We start from the raw sequence: 24,758 nt of genomic DNA, 5'->3' as shown, positions 1-24,758 counted from the left end.
GTGTGTGTGTGATGCATGCTTATATATAAGTGAATGACAGCAATGATATAAGGGACAGGAAGAAGGAATTAGGAAGATATTGTTATTGTAAGGTACACTCACTACCTATGAAGGGGTATAGTGTTATCTGATAGTAGACTAGGATTAGTTGTAAATGTATATTATAAAACTAGGGCAACCACTAAAAAGTTAAAAAAAAAAGTATAACTGATATACTAAGAAAGGAGAGAAAATGGAACCACATAAAATATTCAGTTAAAACCACAAAAAGCAGAAGAGTAGAAGACAGAAAATGAAAACAAAGAACAACAAAGAGAAAACAGTAATGAATGTAGTAAATATTAATCCAAGTGTATCAATAATCACTTTGAATGTCAATAGTCTAACTATGCCAATTAAAACACAGAGATTGTCAGAGTTGATCAAAAACATGACCCAATTATATATTGTCTACAAGAAATCACTATACAGACACCTGCAGATTAAAATAAAAAAGTACATGAAGAAATGCTCTACAACATATACCAGCAAGGAAATATAAATTAAAACAATCAGATCCTCCCACACACCTATTAGAATGGCCAGAATACAGATCACTGACAACACTTAAATGCTGGTGAGGATGTGGAGCCACAGGAATTCTCATTCATCGCTGGAGGGTATGCAAACTGGTACAGCCACTTTGGGTAACTGTTTGGCGGTTTCTTATAAAATTGAACATACTCTTAATATATGATACAGTAATCATAACCCTTGGTAATTACCCAAAGGGGCTGAAAACTTATATCCACACAAAAACCCATGCATGGATATTTATAGCAGTTTTACTCGTAACTGTCAAAACTTGGAAGCAACAAGTTGTCCTTCAGTAGGGTAGAACACAGCTCGTGGTGCATCCAGACAGTGGAATATTATTCAGCACTAAAAAGAAATAACCTATCAAGCCATGTACAGGCATGGACAAAACTTAAAGGCATATTACTAAGTAAAAAAAGCCAATCGGAAAAGCTTACATACTGTATGATTTTAACTATACAACAGTCTGAAAAAGGTAAAACTGTAAGAGAGTAAAAAGGTGACTAGTTACCAGGGGCTAGGGGGAGGGTGGAATGAATAGCCAAGCACAGAGGATTCTCAGGACAGTGAAATTACTCTGCGTGATACTGTAATGATCAAGACAGGTCAATGTAAAAACTGGTGACTATGAATAAGGGCCATAGTCTAGCTGACAATAATGTCAATTTCCTGGTTTCATATTATACTACAGTTACATAAGATGCTATCATTGGAGGGAAACTGGGTTAAGGTTTCAAGTGGCTCTACGTACTATTTGTGTAATTTTCCATGACTCTATAATCATGTCAAAGTTAAAGGCAAAAAAATATATAATAAAACAGACCACATAGTGACAATCATAATAAAAATAACATAAAATCATATGGCAGAACTAAACCAAATATATCTGTTGTATAAATAAATGTATATGGACTGAACTTGTATATCAAAATAAAATAATTTTTTCAGATTGGCTCTCCAAATATAACCCAAGTTTATGTGGCATGTAAGATAGACGCATCAAGTGTTTCAGGAAGATAAAGACATACTAGGCAAATGCAAGCAAGAAGAAAGAAAGATAACTAAAAATTTGGAACTCAAGCCAAAATACATGAAATGAAATAAAGAACATACTTTTTAATGCTAGAAATTGCACCTCAAATTAAAGATACAACCTAAAATCATATCCAATAGCACAGATCTTATGGCTAACCTTTGAACTTCCAATAAAAGACAATGCACTTTTTTTTCAAATGTTCAAAAAAAGTCACAAAAATTGAGCATAAATTCAGCCACAAGGAAAACCTTATTAAGTTTTATACAGAGAAAATACTATGAACAACATTCTCAGATAAGAATGCAATAAAACTGGAAATTAATAACAAAAGGGCCTTCCATCTTCTTAAGCTCTCTACTAAATAATTCTTATATTACAAGAGAAATACAAACTAAAATTGCAGAATTTCTAGAAAATGATAATGAAAGTACTACATATCAGAACCTATGGGCTATAAATAAAGCACTTATCAAAAGAAAATTCTGCCTTAAATACTTATATCAATAAAACTTAATGAAAAGAAATAAGCAACAAATGAAAAGGTTTCTAAAAGAAAAGCAAGTTAATCAAAAGAAAGTAGAAGGAAGGGGGAAAAAATAAAAACAAGAATTAAGAAACCAAAAAAGAGAAGTAATAAATAAGATGATTTGTTGGAAAAAAAAAAATCAATAAAATTACTAGCTAACTTAATAAAAAAGGGAAATAGCACAATCACACAAAATAAATAACAAATTGAAAAATAACCATTGAAAACATAAAATTCAATCAAATCGTAAGACTACTTGGTACAACTCCATGTAAATATAAAAATCTTTATAAAATAAATACTTTCTGGGAAATAGAACTTTCTAGCTATTAGAGAAGTTACTGAACGTCATTACTGAGCTCAAAGTTTAAACAGATCAATTACACAGAGGAAACTGATAACTTTTCCTAAGAACTACCACCCCCAGAAGAGTCACCATGCCCAGGTTTTACAGAGAAATGGGTCAAATACTCAAAGGCCCGAAAATTCATGGCTACTTAAACTACTCCAGAGCAAGAAAAAAAGAAGGAAAACTTCTGAACTATTTTATGAAGTAAATGACACTCAAACCTGATAAAGAAAACAGAAAGACACACATTCAAACACACAATTACTACCAATCCACAAATAATGGTATCATAATCAACTCAGGTTCACTCCAGCAAAGCGAGGGCTGTGGAATGTCAAGAAATCCATTCAGCTCATTCCCTCAAAATAATAGGTTTACTGAAAAGATCTGGTGATTATCGCTTTAATCACATATTCAAACTTGGAACTACTTAGAACTATGGACCTCCTGATGGCTTCAGCATCATCTATGATGTATATGCTTACCAAAAGTGTTCAATCATAATATAATCAAGTCTTCAACCCAAACTTCAGTTTACAGGGAATATGCAAGTTAAGTGAACCAATCAAACAATTCCATGAGGAAAAAATTCAGACAAAACCAGAAAAGTTTTACACACAAGACAACTGGCCTGATCACATCAATAAATCAATGTCATGTGGGGAAAGTGGGAAGATTAAGCTAGATTAAAAGAAAATAAGGAGGGGCTCCCGGGTGGCTCAGATGGTTAAGCGTCTGCCTTCGGCTCAGGTCATGATCCCAGGGTCCTGGGATCGAGCCCCACATTGGGCTCCTGGCTCAGCGAGGAGCCTGCTTCTCCCTCTCCCTCTGCCTCTCTCCCTGCTCATGCTTTCTCTCTCTCTCTCTCTGTATCTCTGTGTCTCAAATGAATAAATAAAATCTTAAAAAAATTAAAACAAAACAAAACAAAACAAAAAAAAAGAAAATAAGGAAATATAACACTATACTAGAGTGTGGTTCAAAAAAAACAGCGATAAAAGCATTCTAGGACACTATGGACTAGATGGTACTAGGGAATGACTTAATTTTCTTACATGTGATAATAGTATTGTAATTACACAGAAAAATATCCTTATTTTAAAATATGCATGCTGAAGTATTTAGAAGTGTCATGATGTTTACAATGGTTCACACACCACACACACAACCACACAAACATATAATCACTTACAAATAAGTAAAAACAGCAAAATGTTAACAACTGTTGACTCTAGGTGGTTACACAGGTATTCAATTTCAACACTTTCTGTTGAAAAGTAGGCAAATAACTTCAAAATGCTCTTATTACTCAAGTGCTAAAAATAAATAAATCAGAGCAAACTTGGTTTAAACATCTTTAAAATTTCATGTATGAGTTACATATTTTGAAATCATATTCTAAAACAAGCGTTCACATTTTTAAATGAATCAGGAAGTTAATAATCAGAAGAATAACTTTCTCATTCCTTATGGGCAAAAACCAATAATAACAGTTAACACGTAACATTTACTATGTGTCAGGCACTGTTCTAAGCACTTTTACATACATTAACTCCTTTAATTGTCTGGACAGCCATGTGACTAGATTATCACTGTCTCCATTTTCAGGTAAGGAATAAGCCGCAACACAGTAAGTGACAGAGTCAGCTGCCCCAGCCAGAAAATACAGCTCCAGAATCCACACTCCTAATACACAATACTATTCTATTCGGTACTATCAGGTGGGACAACCTATGTTTCTAGCAATACTGACTTGATGATGCTGGAGTAATAATATCCCTTGATTTTAGTAATATTAATAATCCAACCATATTATGATACAAGCAAAGAACCAAAAGTTTAGACACCAAAAATTTAGACACCATTACATTACTTAAACAAGAGGCATTAAAAGTGACTTCAGGTGGTTTAGGTAAATATTTGGTTATCTGATAAAATCTATCTATACTTTTACTATGGGATCAGTGATTATAATGAATATCTTCATAAACTGGATGATGACCCAATCTCGGTTAATACATGACCCCTTGATTAAAACATGACCCAATCTTGACTCTCTGGGATAAAGATGGAACCAAAGCAGTTCCCAGCGATGAAAATAATTATTTACAAGATGGTAAAATTCTTTTAGGCAAAAGCTTTACCTTCACCTATTTACCTGGCTGAATAATTTACATAATAGTTTGTAGCATTTTATAGAAATCTTATTATGTCACATGAAACATTTTCTGGTTTATATAAACGAAAATATTTTTTTAAATGAGAAGATAGCTTAAAAATAATAATTGATTTAACAGAGGTCACTCAATGAGCTTGAAGCAAATTACAGATGTAGATGACAAGAGAAAACTACCATTAATTTTCTTAGGTGGGATAGTGGTATTGTGGTTATGGAAAAGATCTTTAATTAGATTTGTGCATGCCATGTCTTAGGCACATTCAAGAACTCTCTAATACTTTAGTAAACAAAGGCCAAAGGGTATTATTACTCTATAAAGTCAATCTTTATATTTTTACAGGCTTAATAAACATAGATGATAATATTAAGACAAAATTAAATTTTCCATCAAATATTTGCAAGACTAAAAACATATGTGAAAATATTTTTCATCCCTGGACTACAATAAATAGTAAGTTAAAAAAAACTTACTTGGGGTGGAGGACAGTAAATCAGTTCTATTAAATATGTAGATATATAAAACTTTACCTGCTTTTTCTTTCAATTAGAATGGCCACATAAGATGCTGGCAAAGCGGCACCAAAGCCAGGACTCCAAGAGTAGAATTTTCCAAGTATCTTCCTGAAATTCAAATTTGGAATGTTTGTATGAAATTTCTATTTGGTTATTTCAGTTATTACGAATAGAAATTCCCCCTTCTCAGTCCACCCTCTACCTAATGTCCCACAGTACCTCAAATTCAACATGTCCATAACCAAAGTCATTAGCTCTCTTCTCTATCCCCATGAATTTGCTTTCTCTCCTCTATTTTCCTAGGTGAATGGGATCAACACCTACCTACCCACTCATGTGTGATGCTTTGAGACATCCTTAGCTTCTCCTTTTCCCCTACACATTAAATCGTTCCCTTAAATTTTTCCATACACAATTTCTCTCTCAAATTCCTCTCCAACCTGCCACCCCTGCCTCAGTTAAGTCCCTCACCATCTCCTATTCTAGTTATAACAGCAAACTAATAGGTATCTCTCCTTCCAATAATTTAGTCAGTCATATTCATTCACACATTCCCTGGATCCAATGTTACTCACTATACAAATCCTCTATATTCTCAGTTGCCTTATCTATCAAATGGGAACAATAATAGTACCTATCTCATACAGTTATGAGAACTACATGAGATATTTCCTAGCACCATGCACAGCACAGAAAGTGTGAGGAAAATGTTAGCTGTTGTTATGATTACTATTACTACTATCACTATTATTACTACTACTATTTTTTAACACATGATAAATATTCAACAAATGTCTCCCCTTCTTTGCTTCTACAACCCTTGATAACTTTTCCTTACAGTACTTATGTATTTTATATTTTTTAGTTTTGTGTGTGTGTATATATTATTTTTCACTTACTAGAATATGTCCCTTGAAAATAAGAACCTACAAAGTGTCTCACACACTATAAATGGCCATTAGCTGATTGGGTTTTTAAAGAGACCAAAAAGTGGTGACTGGGTGGCTCAGTCGGGTAAGCATCTGCCTTCAGCTCAGGTCAGGATCCCAGAGTTCTGGGATCAAGCCCCCCATCAGGCTCCCTGCTCCATGGGGAGTCTGCTTCTCCTTCTCCCTCTCCCTCTGCAGCTCCCCCTGTTTATGCTCTCTCACTCTCTCTCTCTTAAATAAATATCTTAAAAAAAAAAGACCAAAAAAAGATATTTGGAAACATTAGAAAGATTATTTTTTTCCTTTCAAAGACTATATGTTCCTAAGAAAGTCAATCTCCCTAAGAAAGGGAGAAGCAGCACACAGAATTTGCGAAAAGTGATCTGAACAAAGTTGGCCGACTGCTAAATAACACATTATAAGAAAAATGTATGTACATACACATAAGGATTAAGAATCATTGATGAAATGGTATTTTTTTTTTTCTAACTGAAGCTTAGCTTTAGAAGAATTAGAAAACCAACAGAGCATATATAACATGGGTATTTCTAAAATGAACATCAGAAACCCTCGGCCTGAGAAAACCAGAAGTGATTTTCCCTCCAACATAAAATCTATAAAGGCCTTAAGAAGTTATTGAATGTAAAAATTAAAGAAAAATAACTCAAGGAGTCAGTTATAGGAGTAACACAGATGTTATTATAAGTATTGTAACTATAAACCCAATAAATGTTTTCCATTTCCACAAGTTAACCAAACAGGTTCACAGAACATAAAGAAATATGCTACAATAGCAACTTATGATTATTGCAATATTTAAAGACCTAATTATATTATAACTTTATTTTTAGTGTGTGAGCAAGTATTAGAAACTTTCCAGAGAACATATGATAGAGTTTCTTACACACATTTTCAAGTCAAGTTTAAAGGCATGATTTTCTCAATAGTATAAACCTTATCAATTATTTTCTGCATAATTAAAAGTTTATAAATATTAATGTATTGAGGGAAAAAAACTGTAAAAGACATATGAAAATTATCTTTTTAACTGTAGTTAATGTATACCTACAGAACTACTCTGAGCAACACTAATATGAGAAAAATATAAATTTAGTATTTTAATTTGACCATTTTAACAAAAACACTAGTTTGGATTTTCAACAATCACTAGGGAAAAAGATAAGTAAATACATAATAAACATGTTAGGTGTCTCATAGAACTAAAAACTGAATTCCATAATCATAGGAAGCATGAGACACAGGTAATCAAAAGACTTAATCAGGACCAAAAGTTTCATCAATAGGATGTGCCAGAAGTTAATTTACTGTTTTACATATAAACACGAGCATTTTATGGTCCTTTTGAAGTCTATTCACTGCATGTGGACCTCACCTATATCATGGATGAGTGCTTTGAATTCCTGATCCATGAAATTGAAAAGCTAAGAAAGCATAATCAACAACTTGGTAAATATAGTAAGCCTCAAAAAATGCACGATACACCAAAACACTTTTGCTATATAATCACTGCAATAATTTAAAGTTTATATGACATCTTTAGGCCAAGAGGCCCACAACTCCTCATTTCACAAGCTTTCTTTGAGATAAATAAATGTCTTTGATGGAGAAAAAAATATACAAGCAGTGACCTGCACAACATTTATAAAAACATCCATTTGTTTCAGTTTCAACAAAGGAATCTGTATTAATCTCCAGTGGTGATTATGAGTACCAACCTTAAAATGCAAAAGAAAGCCATATACAAGGCCCCATTAGCAGTCAGAAATGAAGCAGATTGTAGGATCTCAGGGAGTAGTTTGTGTAAATAATAGTCTAATTTTCGTTTCCGGAGAATTGCTGCAATCTGGAAAGAGAAAGGTTTTTTTGTTTAATTCAACCAATTTTTCCCACTTAAATTAGCTCTTAGGTGAAAGGTACTGAATAATAGCATATATTTTAAAAATTAAGTTAAAACTGATATTTTACTGGTTCCTCTATAAAAATACAATTTCTGGGACAGAAAAGAAGACACTTAAATTTACTGAAGATATAATGGGTAAATTATACACCAAGAAATTACAACATGGGTCATAAAGAATAACTTCCAAATGGTAAATATTTGTAATACCTTGAAAACAGTTTTAAACTGAATAATGGAATACATTTTTAAATGGAAAAAAAAAAAGCACAATTCAAATAGAAATTGAATGCCAAAACAAAAATATTTTACAGATATTATCAGCCTGGATATTAGAAAAACTCGGTGACAGAAACCAAAGAAATTCATTCAGCTATTCAAACATGACTACTGTGTGACAAAACCATGCTATGAATACAAAATGTAAAAAATAAAATTAATGATTTCTGGCCCACTGGAGCCCATAAAAAAAAAAAAAAAAAGGACTGAAAAACAAAGATTGAGAATCTAGTCTATTATGGGTTGGTACCACAATGTTACCAGAACACGGAAACAGGAACAAGTTCCTATGCAGAGGATGTACACAGAATCCTGTACAGAAGTTTGTCACAAAAAGATTTCATAAAGATATCACCCGATGAGTCTTCATGACTTATCTTTTAAATTTAGATTGAAAATGTATTTGTTTTTAGTGTTTTTTTTGTATGTGAACTCCGAATTTAAAAGAAAGGTTTTAGGACTAAAACAAACAAAAAAAGCTCTGAAATAAGTTAACAATGATATTTAAAAATCAAGACCTAAGTCTTTAAGTATTTATCGAGTACACTATTAATGTTATAGGATATAAACAGAATATAAATTATAACATGGTATGATAAGATACGGATAAAGATATTCAAGAATGATTAAGTGTTAATAATACAATACAAAGTACCTTGGAAGTTTATCAAAGAGTTAATTTAATATACGTGTAGGCAGCAGTTTCATTGCAAAAGGGATATGAGCTATTTTTGGAAAAACAGAATTTTCACAGGCCACAGGGAAAAAATATTTTTCCATCATGATAAAACAATGTATCAAAGGAACAAAAGTTAAAACCACATAATTAGCGAATAAGGTAGGAGGTGTAAGAAAGGGCAGGACTGACTTGAAAGAAGACTAGAAAACTCTCTATTCACTCCCACATATCAATTTTCCTAAGGTCCATGATCAACAAATCCAATGGCCTCTTCTCAGTTTTCTTACTCCACCCCTCTCAAAGCTCTGAAACTGACCATCTCCTACTTCATTCAATTAAACAAACTGTTATTAAGTATTATGCCATACACAGGAAAAACAATGAATATCTAATCTCTGCCATCAAGGAACATAAAATGTTGACAAGGAAACAGACACATAAACAAGAAACTTTAATAATGGTGTAATGCGAGACTAGAGAAAAAAGAAACTGCTATAGAAATATATATTAGGGAATTACTAAAAGGAGATGGGACTGGGCAGGTGATGATGTCTGACTGATATCACTGAATTTTCTAAGACAAATCTTGACAAATAGGTGGAATTTTGACCAGAGAGGTTTCTGTAGTTTCCATGACAACGCATTCTTTTCATTTTCCCATTGTATCCCTAAATCCTTTTCCTTTGTTAGCATTTCTTCCTCAGATTGCTACTCATTCCAAATATGCTCTCTCCCGTGGCATCATCTACCATCTCAAAGTAGTAATTATAACTCCAACCTCATCCGTAAATTCTTAATCCATCCTTCTGATATCTACTGGACGTATCAAGAAATATGTACCACAGTTATTTAAAAAATCAGCATGTCCAAAGTAGAACTCATTATATTTCTCCAAAATGCTTTTACTTATGAGTTTCCCACCTTATTACATCCACCCAATTACTCAGGAACAAAATGCTGGTGTCATTTTCAATCACTCCCTGATCCTCAACCATCTCATCAGTTCTTTTTTTTTTTTTTTTTAAAGACTTTTTATTTTTAAGTTAATCTCCACACCCAATGTGGGGCTCAAACCTACAACCCCATGGTCGAGTCACAAACTCCACCAACTAAGTCAGCCAGGCATCCCAACCATACCATCAGTTCTAATGGTCTCCTAGTATCTTCAGGTTTTGGAATGTAATGTCTCTTTCATTTTAGACTTAATAGTGGGCAGAATCTGCTACTCTGTTATATATTCAAGTAGATACCAAAAAAGAACCACCCCCCCAAAAAACAAGTCCTGCTGTTCCTAGAAAGGAAGAAACAAAATTATCCCTGTTTTCAAATAACTTGATTGTCTAACATAGAAAAATAGAAAATCTCAAACAATATACAAAATAAAAACAAACCAACAAAACCCAACCTCCTAGAATTAATAAGGCAGTTCAACAAGGGCACAGGACACAGATAAACATACAAAAATCATTTGTAGGGGTGCATGGATGGCTTAGTCGGTTAGGCGTCTACCTTCAGCTTAGGTCCTCCAGGTCCTGAGATGAAGCCCCACATTGGGCTTCCTGCTCAGTGGGGCGTCCGCTTCTCTCTCTCTCTCCCTCTGCCCCTCCCCACTGCTTGTTCCCTCTCTCTCTCGCAAATAAATTCTTTTTTTAAAAAAATCATTTATACAAGAACAATCACCATATGGATACCAAAATTAAAAATACAGTAGCATTTATAAATCATCAAAAAAATAAAACACTTAGAGAAAAAACTACCTGTATAGGATTTGTATGCTGAAAACTACACAATGCTGATGAAAGAGAGTAAAGACAGAGTAAATAAATGTTTTGGACTAGAAGACTCAGCATGTCAATTCTCCCCAAAGTGACACAATTTCTATCACAATCTCTGAAAGATTTCTGCAGATAGATATAGGCAAGATTATCCTGAAATTTATACAGAAAAACAAAGAGATTATAAGAACTAAAACAACTTTGAAAAAGAATAAAGTGAATAAGTCTACCCAATTTTAAGACTTATTATATTCATAGAGCAATTGGGCTTTGTGTTATTGGCAGAGTAATACACAAATAGGTTAATGAAATAAAATAGAGTACCTAGAAATAGACCCACACAAATACTTCCAACTAAGGACTTTTCAACAAATGGTGCTAGAGCAACTGGATATCCACAGGACAGACAATAAAAAATAAAAATGAAAAACAACCTTAACCTAAGTCTCAAAATTCACACAAAATTTAATTCAAAATGCATTATAGACATAAATGTAAAACATAACACTACAAAACTTTAAGGAAAAAAAAATCAGAGAAAATCTTAGGGATTTAAGGCTAGGCAAAGAGTTCTTAGACATGAGACCAAAAGCATCATGTATAAAAGGAAAATCTGTACATTACACTTCACAATTAAAACTTTTTCTCTTTGGGGCGCCTGGGTGGCTCAGTTGTTAAGCATCTGCCTTTGGCTCAGGTCATGATCCCAGGGTCCCGAGATCGAGCCTCACATCTGGCTCCTGGCTCAGTGGGGAGCCTGCTTCTCCCTCTCCCACTCCCCCTGCTTGTGTTCCCTCTCTCACTGTGTCTCTCTCTGTCAAATAAATAAATAAAATCTTAAAAAAAAAAACAAAACGCTTTTTCTCTTTGAAAGATGTGTTAAGAATATAAAAAGACTAGGGCGCCTGGATGGCTCAGTTGGTTAAGTGACTGCCTTTGGCTCAGGTCATGATCCTGGAGTCCCTGGTTCGAGTCCCACATCGGGCTCCCTGCTCGGCAGGGAGTCTGCTTCGCCCTCTGACCCTCCCCCCTCTCATGTGCTCTCTCCCTCTCATTCTCTCTCTCTCAAATAAATAAATAAAATCTTTAAAAAAAAAAGAATATAAAAAGACTAGCTACAGAATGGGAGAGAATACTTGTAAACTACATATCCAGCAGAGGACTAGTACCTAGAATATACAAGGAAATCTCAAAACTCAACAGTAAAAAAGTAATGCAACTAAAAAGTGGCAAAGATATGAACAGACATTTCATTGAAGATGCGCAAATGGCAGACAAGCACACTAGCCATTAAGGAAATGCAAATTAAAACTATAATGAGCTATCACTACACAAACATCAGAATGGCTAAAATTTAAAAATACCGGAAACACCAAATTCTGGCAAGAAGGCAGAGAAACTGGATCACTCATGTATTACTAGGGAGAATGCAAAGTGGTTTAGTCATTCTGGAAAGCAGTTTGGCAGTTTCCTGAAAAAATAAACAAGCAACTATCATATGACCCAGCAACTACAGTCCAGGGTGTTTATCCTAGAGAAATGAAAATGTATGTTCACACAAAATCTGGGCACAAATGTTTAGAGCAGTTTTTTTACATAGTAGTCAAAAACCAGAAACAATCCATATGTCTTTCAAGAAGTGACTGGTTAAAAAAAATGGTGGAGTGTCCATACAAGAGAATAGTACTTAGCTATGAAAAAGAATAAATGAGTGATACATGAAAAAATCTTGATAAATCTCCTAAAAAATATGATGAGTAAAAAAGCCAATCCCAAAACACTGTATAATGCATGATTTCATTTATGTAACATTCTTGAAATGACAAAATTATGGAAATGAAGAATAAAGTAATGTTGGCCAGATATGTGGTAGGGAAGTGGGTATTGCTATAAAAGGGCAACCTCAGGGATCCTTTGGGTGATGGAAACGTTCTGTATCTTGACTATATCAATGCTAATATTTTGGTTGTGATATTTTACTATCATTTTGCAAAATGATACCACTGGGAGAAACCAAATAAAAAATACAGGAAATCTCTCTCCATTATTTCTTTTAACTGTATAAGAATCTACAATCATCTCAAAATAAAAAGTTCAATTAAAAAAAAAAAGCAGTTATCCACATGGTCAATAGGTAAACGAAATATGCTCATCATCATTAGTCTTCATTGAACAAAGAATTAGCACTACACACACATAAGAATGACTAAAATAAAAAGAACTGATAATGCAAAGTACTGATGCAAATGAAAAAACTAGAACTTTCATACATAGCTGGTGGGAATATAAAACTGAAGAGTTTCTTTACTATCTAATGAAATTAAATGTATACTTACTCTATGATCCAGCAATTCCTCTCCTAGGTATACATACTCAGAAGAAATAAGTGCTTATTTCCACCAAAAGTCATATTCATAGCACTATCTGTAATTACAAATACTGCCAAACACTATCCATTAACAATCAAGTGGATAAATTGTATATATTTGCATTACTGGTATACCAAACTGTACAGTCTATTCTGAGAAACAGGGAAAATCTTACACAAAACGTGAGAAATAACCTAGGACCTTATCATCACTGTGCTCTAATCCAGAGCTTCCAACCAGGGTTTACAAGTGGCCAAAATAATGATCCTCTCAACAGTTTGGGTAGTCAGGCCTAGTAGGTAACAGAGCACAGTAATAAACATCTCAGTTTTCCCTAGTGTGGCACACAATTATTATTCCTAGGTATGCTACAGTGTTAAAAAAAGGTTAGGAAACACTGATCTCACCAAATAATGTGACAGTAATTGTACATACCATGTAGTAAGAGCACATGTACATGTATATAAAATCATTATCAGACATCCACAGGCACCTTCATAAACATATTTTTATAGCAAAAATATGTTGTAATGTTCATAAGTTTTGACCAAGAAATTCCACACTAATTAATCTCTTATGAATTTTCCAAATACACTTATATTTAGCTAAATACAGGTACATAATAGCACTATGATTAAAATATAAGCCTTTATTTATTTTAGTTATATAATCTAGTTTTAGAAGACTACTTAATGACCAGGAAAAAATAAATCAAAATATACAAAGTGAAAATGCAGACTACAAAACAGTATTTTTTAATGAACATATGGAACAAATATGAGAATGTTGTGCACTGGTCATCTCCGGTTGTGGCAAAAGATTATTTTAATCTTCTTTTTGCTTAGGAGTATTTTCCAGACATTCTACAATAAGCATATGATGTATGTGTAAAATTGGTGGGAAATGAACAAGTATGAGAAAATGGGGATTATTATAGAAAAAAGAATCTGAACAAGAGATAGAAATAAATACCATGATGGAGTACAAAGTAATCATGAGATAATCATGAGATACAATTTTTAATTTTAGCTCTACAACTAATTGCCATGAAAGATCCTTGTTTAGATGTAATTCTTTAGACTTCAGTTTCCTCATTTATTAAAGAGATTGAATTAAATGACACAGGAGTGACATCAGCCAAATAGCAGAATAGCAGTTTCTAGCACTTAACCTCTTGCAGAAACATCAATTTGAATAACTACCCATGCATGAAAATACCTTCACAAAAGCTAAGGATTCCAGATGAAAGATTACAACACCTGGATGGAACACAGAAATAAGAAAACACACACTGAAAACGGTAGGAAAGACAATCTCATATTCTGCGTATTACCCGACCTCCAAGTCCAAGCAATCCAGTGTGGAGAGAGACACCCACCCAATAAAAGAAGAGTGAAGTGAGCATCCAACTTCACCACAAATCTTGGAACCAGGCCTGCCCTAGTGAAATCAGGCACAAGGCCAACCCACACAAACTATAGACTCAGACTCAAGACCCATCCTAGCACTAGGCTAACTCCCAAGAAACCAGGCTCTAAAGTTGTTCCAGGGACCCAAGCTTCAGGCCCAACACCAACGTCCAAGCCACAAGGCCTACCCGCACAGGCCCAAGCACAAGGCCCACACCAGTGAACCTAGGCTCTAGATTCACCCCTAAACACCAGACCAACCTGCCTGAAGGCTCCAATAGCAAACCCATGCACAGACTTGACCAAAAAACCTACCCAAAATCTCTGGACAGTCTGCACGGTGAAGGGCTTTCACTGCAGGAGCCAGAGTTTGGAGACTGGAAATGATGCCTACTTCTTCAAATGCACACACACCAAAACGACGCCACAAGGAATACAAATAATCAGGAAAACAAAGAAACAAAATAAAACACCAGTATCCAACCCTAAAAAAATAGAGATCCATGAACTGCCAAAGAATTCAAAACTGTCATCTTAAAAAACCTCAGTAAACTACAATAGAACACTGACAACTAAACGAAATCAGGAAAATAATACATGACCAAAATGAGTTCAACAAAGATGAAAACTACAGAAAGAAAGAAAGAGGGAGGAAAAGAGGAGGGAGGGAGGAAGGGAGGGAGGGAGGGAGGAAGGGGAAACAAAAAAAATCTGGAGCTGAAGAAAACAATGACAAAACTAAAAAAAATTCCACAGTTAGCTTTAACAACAGACTAGGTGGAGCTGAAGAAAGAATCACTGAGGTCAAAGACAAGTCATTTGAAATTACCCAGGTGGAGAAACAAAAAGAAAAAATATGGAAAAAGAGTGAAAAAAGTCTATGACAATTATGGAAAACAAGTCAAATAAATAAGCATTTGGGAATCCCAGAACGAGTAGAGAAAGAGAAAAAAGACAGAAACCTTACTTAAGGAAACAATGACTGAAAATTTCCCTAATTTAGAGAAAGAAACAGACATTCAGAACCATGTAGCCCAAAGAACCCCAACTGTATTAACTATAAAGAGATTTACACCTAGATATATCAATCAAATTCTCAAAGGTCAAAGAGAAATTTATTTTAATCCCAGTACAGTTACCATACAGTGTTATATTAATTTCACATGTACAATAAAGTGACTCAATGATTCTATACATTACTCAGTGCTCATCATGATAAGTGTACCAAACAGAGAATTCTGAAAGCAGTAAAAGAAAAGCAAATCATTGTATAGAAAGGAACCCCAAAAGAATAAGTGAATTTCTTAGCAGTATTCTTGTAGGCCAGAAGAGAATGGGATGATATATTCAAACTGCTGAAAAAAAAAAACTGCCAACCAAGAATACTTTACTTGCCAAAGCTGTCCTTCAGAACCTGAGATAAAAACATTCACAAAAAAACGAAAGCTAAGAGAGAACATCACCACTAGAACTGCATTACAGGAAATACAGAAGACAGTTCCTCAAGCTGAAATGAGAAGATATTAATTAGTATCATAAAAACCTGTGAAAATATAAAACTCACTGGTGAAGATAATGCATAGTCAAATTCATACAAATATATAGTCAGGTATTTTAATACTGTCATGGTGCTGTGACAGGACCAATTCAAAAGTACTGACAGTACTAACTCTAAAATAAAGGTCAAAAGATAAAGTATTTAAAATAAGTATAGCTATAATAATATATTAACAGATACATAATACAAAAAGACTGTGATTACAAAAACATAAAATGGGGATGGGAAGTAAAGGGTAGAGTTTTTGTATGTGATTGAAGCTATCAGCTTAAAATAGACTGTTTATAAATATGTTTTATATTAGCCACATGGTAACCACAAAGCAAAAGCCTATAGTTGATACAGGAAAAATAAAGAAATCAAAGCATGCCACCACAAAAAAAATCATCAACTCAAAGAAAAGCAGCAAGAGAGGAACAAAGGAACTACAAAATAGTCAGAAAACAATGAACAAAATAGCAACAGTAAGTACTTCCAATTTATAATTATTTTAAATGTAAACTCACTAAATGATCCTATCAAAAACAAAGAGTGGCTAAATGGATTAAAAAAAATAATAAAATAAAATTAAAAAACAAACAAGACCCAACAAAATGCTGCCTACAAAAGACTCATTTAGCTTTAAGGATACACCTAAGTTGAAAGTAAATGAATGGAAAAAAGATACTCCATGCAAATGGTAACCAAAAGAGTAAAGGGGTGACTATACCTATACAAGACAGGATAGAATTTAATTAAATCAAAAACTATAACAAGACACAGAGATGGTCAATGATAAAGAGGTCAATTCATCAAGAAGACATAACAATTGTAAATATATATGCATCCAACATTAGAATACCTAAATATATAAAGTAAATATTAACAGAACTGAAGGCAAAAATAGAAAGCAACACAATAATAGCAGGGGACTTTATTATGCCACTCTCAACAATAGATAGGTCATCCAGACAGAGAAACAATAAGGAAACAGCAGATTTGAACAATACAGACCAAATGTACCTAACAGACATATATAGACCATTCCATCCAACAAGAACAGAATAAACATTCTTTTCCAGCCACGTGGAACATTCTAAAGGATAGATCATATGTTAGGCCACAAAACAAGTCATAAAAATTTTAAGAAGATTGAAATCATATCAAGTATCTTTTCTGACCACAATGGTATGGGACAAAATTAGAAAAAAATAGAAAATTCATAAATATGAATAAATTAAATAACACACTCATGAAAAACCAATGGACTGAAGAAAATGAAAAGGGAAATAAAAAAATACCTTATGACAAATGATAAGGGAAACATAACATATCCAAACTTTTGGGATGTAGCAAAAGCAATTCTAAGAGGGAAGGTTATAGCCATAAGTGCCTATATAGAGAAAAAAGAAAGATCTCAAATAAAAAACCTAACTTTACACCGCCAAGAAACTAAAAAGAAAAAACTAAACAAAAAGGTAGCAGAAGGAAGAAAATAATCAGGATCATAGCAGAAATAAAGAAATACAGACTAGAAAAGCAATATACAAAAATCAATGAAACTAAAAGGTTTTTTTGGAAAAGATAAAATTGACAAGCCTTTAGCTACACTTAGAAAAAAAGAGAGGGCGCCTGGGTGGCTCAGTTGGTTGGGCGACTGCCTTCGGCTCAGGTCATGATCCTGGAGTCCCAGGATCGAGTCCCACATCGGGCTCCCTGCTCAGCGGGGAGTCTGCTTCTCCCTCTCCTGCTACCCCCTCTTGTGCTCTCTCTCTCTCAAATAAATAAATAAAATCTTAAAAAAAAAAAAAAAGAGAAAACTCAAATAAATAAAATTATAAATGAAAGAGAGAACATTACAACTGATAGCACAAAAATACAAAGGACCAAAAGAGACTATTCTGAGCAATTATACACCTGCAAACTGCACCTAGAAGAAATGGCAAAACTCCTAGAAACACATAACCAGTCTCTTCGACAAATGGTGCTGGGAACACTGGACAGCCATATGTAAAAGAATGAAACTGGGCCACTTTCTTATACCACACACAAAAATAAATTCAAAGTGGTTTAAAGTTCCACTCATACGTGGAATTTAAGAAATGAGCAAAGGGATAAACAAAAGAAACGAGCAAAGGAATAAAGAGAGAAAAAGAGACAAACCAAGAAACAGACTCTTAACTATAGAGAACAAACTGATGGTTACCAGGGGGGAGATAGGTGGGAGAGGGTTAAATAGGTGATGGGGATTAAGGAGTGTACATGTTGTGATGAGCACCAGGTGTTGTATGGAAGTGTCAAATCAATATATTGTACACCTGAAACTAACATTACACCATATGTTAACTAACTGGAATTTAAATAAAAACTTAAAAAAAAAAAAAGGACCTGATAGACATTTCTGAAAAGAAGATACACAAAATATTTGGCCAACAAGTATACAAAAAGATCTTCAATACCACTAATCATCAGGGAAATGAAAATTACATCACAATGAGATAGCACTGTGCACCTGTCATAATGGCTCTTATCAAAAAGACAAAAGATGGTTAAGTGTTGCTAAAGGAGTGGAGAGAAGGGAATCCTTATACACTGTTGGTGGGAATGTAAATTTGTATGGAAAACCCTGTGGACGTTCCTCAAAAAATTAAAAAATAGAACTACCATATGATTCAACAATCCCACCTCTGGGTACATATCCAAAAGTAAATGAAATCAGTATCCTGAAGAGATATCTGCACTCCCGTGTTCTTTATAGCACCACTCACAAGAGCCAAGATATCAAATCAACCTGTGTCCATCAATAGATAAATGGTTAAAGAAAATGTGGTATATTTATACAATGGAACATGACTAAGCCTTAAAAAAGAGGGAAATTCTGTCATTTATGACATGGATGAACCTGGAGGACATTACATTAAGTGAAATAAGCCAGGCACAGAAGGACAAATACTGCCTGATCTCACTTACACGTGGATTCTAAAAATGACAAACTCAGAAAAGCAGAGTAGAATGGTTGTTACCAGTGGCTATCGAGGTAGGGGGAAATGGGATGATGGTCAAAGGATACAAAAGTTGCAATTACGTAGGACAAATAAATCTACAGATCTAATGTACAGCATAATGACCATTATTAATAACATGATACTGAATACTGGAAACATGCTAAAAAAGTAGATTTCAGATGCTCTCATCAATGTGAGGAGATGATATGTTAATCAGTTTGACCGTAGTAATTATTTCACTTAGTGATTATACATATATCAAATCATCGTGTTGAAAAATACTATGTATATCAAAACATCCTGTTGAAAGATAAAAATTAAAGGTCAACACTGAAAACAAATGTTTCAAAGAGTTCTTTTTTCCCTACTTTTAAAATTGTATCTTTTTAAAAATAAATGGTACTGGAGGAACTGGGTATCTGTGTAGAACAAAACATTAACCTTGATCTCTGCCTCATACTATACACAAAAATTAGTTTAAGATGAATCAAGATGACTAAATTTGAAGATTATATAAACAGTAAAGTATCTAGAAAAAATACAGGAGAATATCTTTATGAATATTCCTCTGTCAAAAAAAACAGAGGGAGCATTAAGGACAGGTCATGAAAAAAAAAAAAAAGGATAGTTCATGAAGGACAAGTATGGTAACCAACCTGACTAACACAAAGGCTATACACTGAAGTGTGGTGCAAAATTATAATTATGGGTTCCCAATTTAGGAGTTTCTCTTTATAAAAATATCACTATTAAACATCTATCAGACCTATATGCATTTAATCTTACTTATATTCCCTTGTCTGTTTCCCTATGTGATTAATGCAGCATATTTATCATAGAGATGGTTGACTAGTATTCGGATTACAGTCTATGGCCATGGAACAGAACAAAGCTAATTGGTCCTCAAGGTGGCTAACTCCATGATCTTAGCCTTATTAGCACCAAACTCCAATTCAGCAGTCTTTCTTAGCCCCAACGCTTAATCACTAACTCTTCTAGAAGACTTTCTAGAGGGGCTGACAAATCTAGTTCCTTTGGGAAATAAGAATTCTTCACAATAAGGGTGCCTGGGTTGCTCAGCTGGTTAAGCGTCTGCCTTCAGCTCAGGTCATGATCTCGGGGTCCTAGGATTGAGTCCTCCATCGGGCTCCCTGCTCAGCGGGGGGCCTGCTTCTCCCTCTCCCCTTGCTCTTCCCCCCAGCTCATGTTCTCTCTCTGTCAAATAAATAAAATCTTTAAAAAAAAAAAGAATTCTTCACAATAACAAAGAGTTGGTTTCATGTTTTATGTATTTAATCCTTCTTTAAGTAATCACTAGCAAATAATGATTTATTTAAAGCAGGGTCTTTCAACCTTGACACTATCAACATTGGGGCCAGGTTATTTACTGTTGTGGAGGACTGTCCTATATATTAGAAGTTGTTTAGAACATCCCCTGTCTTCTATTTTCTAAATGCCAGCAGCATACTCAGCTGTGACAACTAAAAATGTCTGCAGGAATTGCCAAATGTCTCCTAGAAGGCAAAATTACCCCATATTGAGAACTACTTTAAAGAAAACAGCGTAATGAATTTATATTTGTTAAATATTTTACTAACAGAATATTTAGTTTCTTAATTTAACAAATACTATGTGGCAGGTTACTGCTCTAAACACCATACAAATGTTAACTCACTTAGTCTTCACAGCAATCTATAAGATGGGCATGATCATTATCCCCTTTCATAAGAAAACACAGGCACAAAGAGATCATGTTGCCCAAAGTCACATAACGAATTAAGTAACTGAACAGGGACTGAACTCAAGGAAGTGGCTTCAGAGTCCATGCTCTTAACCGCCAGACCTGATGTTGAAGTCAGACTATTCTAAATGAGGACAAGTATCATTTAGCCACAGTGCATGTTACAAATAGAAAGTTATGACTTGCTATTCCCTACAGGAGTTCAGGCTGCCCATCCTGAAAGAAAAAAATACAAAAATCTAGGGAAAACACAACTGAAATTTATAAATAACCTAATAGGATATTCATAAATTTGATATATATAGATACCACTGACAGAACCTGGGGGAAGACTAAATTAGGCACGATGATGGCTCCAGAGGTAGAAACTACATTCCCAGTCTATAAGAGCAAAAGATGAAAGACAATGGAAACACAATATTAATACCACTAAATCAGTAAGTAAAAAGAACTAATCCCAACAGAGGAAAATAGCACCGGCCACTTGTCAATTAACGTTACTCTCTTTTCTTTCTTCCAATATGTCAGTACTTTTTAAATAAGATGACAAATATAAAGTACCCAGCAGAGTAACTAGCACATAGTAGGCATCTTAAAATGTTAGTTTCCTTCACTCTGCACACTTCCTGCCCCAACCCCAGTTCCTTTTTGTGTTGTGCAGATTTAAGTATTTTGCAGAGATTTCTGTCTCTAGTAATTAAGATGTTTGAAAAAAATAAATGGCAATTAAGAACTCAGTTACACCTCATGTCCTCATCTTGCCTTCTCTTATAACAGGACTGTCAGTAAGCCCTGTTGCTCAACTACAGATCCCAACAGTTAAAATCAGAAATAAACAAGACTGATTAATTCATGCTCTAACTAAAACCCATTGTGTTATTTCTTATCACACTTTCTTGAGCCACCAAGGAAGACATTTTGTAATGACTGGAACATTCCAATCACCAGACAGACCAGAAAAGCCCTGATAGCAACAGAATGCCTAGGACACCACACCCCACCCATCCCCTTCCCTGCCCAGGGTCACTACTGAATACAGGCTGACCCCAACCCATGATCACATGCTCTCCGTCCGCTCTCCTGCACATACCCGCCCCCCCAACCCCTCTCCATAAATCTCTAGGTGTGGCCAGAGAGGTTGGTTGTTTAGGCTTGAGCCTGACACCTCCCTCCCAGTGCCAGCACCCAAAATAATTTCTCCCTTTCTCTTTTCCAAACCCTCATCTCTTGAGTTCTTGGCTCAACCTGGAGCTGTGCTCTCGATTTGTCCAGACCTCTCAAGATTCCCCAGGATGGAACAGTTGGCTGGGCAGTGCACCAGGGCTTCCCCATTCATTTCCTGACTTAGCGAATGTAACAGAGCCATTGGTAACAGGATCAGTAGATGTTAGAGGAGTGTTCACTATAACCTAACTGTTACATAGTCAGGAAAGAGCCGTACTGTGTCACTATTCAGAGAAGTTACGTGGTCCTCATGAGAATCAAAACTAAACCGCATTTTCATAGCACCAACAGATTGAAAATAAAATACAGAACTTCAATGAACAGAACTAGACTGGGATATTCATCTACAGTCAGAAGACTTCCTATATTTTATCTCTACCAAATTTCAAAACCTTTTGTAAAAATAAGACCTCGGGGTGCCTGGGTGGCTCAGTCCATTGAACGGCTGACTCAGTTTCAGCTCAGGTCATGATCTCACAGTCAAGAGATGAGCTCTGTGCTCAGCGGGGAGTTTGTCCCCTCCAACCCCCGCTCATGCACACAAGAGCTCTCTCTCTCTCTCCAAGATAAATAAATCTTTACAATAAATAAATAGGGACACCTGGGTGGCTCAGTTGGTTAAGCATCTGCCTTCGGCTCAGGTCAAGATCCCAGGGTCCTGGGATCAAGTCCCGCATCAGGCTCCCTGCTCAGCGGGGAGCCTGCTTCTCCCTTTCTCTCTCCCTCTGCCTCTCTCCCTGCTTGTGCTCTCGCATGCTCTCTCTTGCTCGCTCGCTCTCTCTCTGACAAATAAATAAAATCTCTTAACAAATAGATAAATATAAAAAATAAGACCTCACTTTTAAAAATATTTAGAATAAAGGAGGTAGAATTACTTTATTGTCACAAATTTATACTGCATGTACTGGTTAATTATGTGTCAACTTGAGTGGACCACAGACTGCCCAGTTATTTGGCCAAACATCACTCTGGGTGTGGCTGTGAGGGTGTTTCTAGATAAGATGAACATTTTCAGTAGACTGAGTAAAGCAGATTCCTAAGGTGGGTGGGCCTCATCCAATGAATTGAAGACCTGAATAGAACCAAACAGTTCAGTACAGGGAACTCCTGCCTGCCTGCCTTCAAGCAGGGACATTAGTCTTTTTCCACTTTTGGACTCAGGAGGAAACATCCCCTCCTCTTGGGTCTCAAGCCTGATGAGGGCTTTCAAACTGGAACTTACACCATAGGCTCTCCTGTGTCTCCAGCTTACCAACTGTAGATCCAGGGACTTCTCAGCCTCCGTAATTGTGTGAGCCAATTCCTTTTAATAAGTCTGTGTGTGTGTGTGTGTGTGTGTACATATACACATAACATTCCCTTTTGATTATGTGTTTCTGGAAAACCCTGACAAATACATTACATTTAAATCACTTCCAAAATCTTTACTTTCTAGGTTAAAACTATAAGCTACAAAAACCGAATCTAAATATCAAAAACAAGAAGACAAGAAACCAAGTATCATAGACTGACATTTACATTATCTTTTTATAGTTTTCAAAGTTTTTACATATGAGCTATCTCATAGGATTCCCATTGCAAGTCACAAAGTAATTAAGGCAGGATTATCATCTCTTTATAGATGAGGAAACTGAGGGTCACACTATAAATCAGCAAACAAAACAAAAAGTCATATCTTGTACTTTACACCCAATGCATACACATGTTGCCTCATCAGGTACAGATAGCCAGCTTATTTAAAAAAAAAAAAAAAAAACTAGGACAACTTTGTTAACAACATATGCTGGAGAATACAAGCAAATCTTCAAAAGTTTTCCTTAGCTACTTATTATAAAGCCTCCCTATAATTACCATCAAGCTTTAGTGAGGATTATTAAGCCTTATAATATATCTTTACTCTCAATAAAAGGGCTACAATCAAATATATATGGAAGTTGACATTGGCTTTAAAGATAAACCTGAATATATACTTTAGATATGATATTGAGAAAAATATGATCACAAACAAGACTCAGATTAAGCCCTACATACATTATACCCATGTTCCGAACCAAGTAATATTAATATTTTTGATAATGTACAGAGTCTTGAGAACACACACCTGTTACTTCCACTTACTGATACAACTTACCATGTAATACTATAATCTTAAACCAAAACATTTTTCATACCCTGTCATCTCCTGCATATTGAACTACAAATATCATGGACTCTAATAGGAAATACCTTAATTAATGCAGAAAACTTCTAACAGTACACTTCTCATTGAAGAACTTTATTCAGATGAAAAATAGAAAGAATGTACATATATTCCAGTCTCTCCAATAAGAATATTGAGTATACTGAATTGAATCCTTGAAACAGAATTAAAAATCTCAAGCCGGAGAAATAGGGACAATTTGAGCCAGAGAAGAAATCACAGATATCGGGATTATGCAGGTTAAATACCCAAGTGCCTTACCATTTGTTCATATATTAAATCCCAGTCACAGAAGACAAAGCCATTCTCCAAAAGTTTTTTTTTTTTTTTAAGATTTTATTTATTTATTTGACAGAGAGAGACACAGCGAGAGAGGGAACACAAGTAGGGGGAGTGGGTGAGGGAGAAGCAGGCTTCCCGCGGAGCAGGGAGCCCGATGCGGGGCTCGATCCCAGGACCCTGGGATCATGACCTGAGCCGAAGGCAGACGCTTAACCGACTGAGCCACCCAGGC

General features: G+C 35.0%; 1 protein-coding gene across 1 annotated transcript in view; it reads right to left on the bottom strand.

Annotated features, from left to right (window-relative positions):
• Positions 1-5,122: 5,122 nt before the first annotated feature.
• LOC115936866 (transmembrane protein 135-like) overlaps positions 5,123-24,758 on the bottom strand; it is a 31,526-nt gene continuing 11,890 nt past the window's right edge. Inside the window, exons 2-3 of the mRNA XM_081799012.1 lie at positions 7,845-7,972; positions 5,123-5,287 (exon numbers count right to left, since the gene is read on the bottom strand). Coding sequence (XP_081655138.1) covers positions 5,191-5,287; positions 7,845-7,972 — 225 coding nt within the window. The 3' untranslated portion in view covers positions 5,123-5,190. The remainder of the gene's footprint in view (positions 5,288-7,844; positions 7,973-24,758) is intronic.

This window comes from Leptonychotes weddellii, chromosome 11 (assembly GCF_054177405.1).
Source record: "Leptonychotes weddellii isolate Sample4059 chromosome 11, ASM5417740v2, whole genome shotgun sequence".
NCBI lineage: Eukaryota > Metazoa > Chordata > Mammalia > Carnivora > Phocidae > Leptonychotes > Leptonychotes weddellii.
This window is presented reverse-complemented; position numbering and strand designations above follow the sequence as displayed.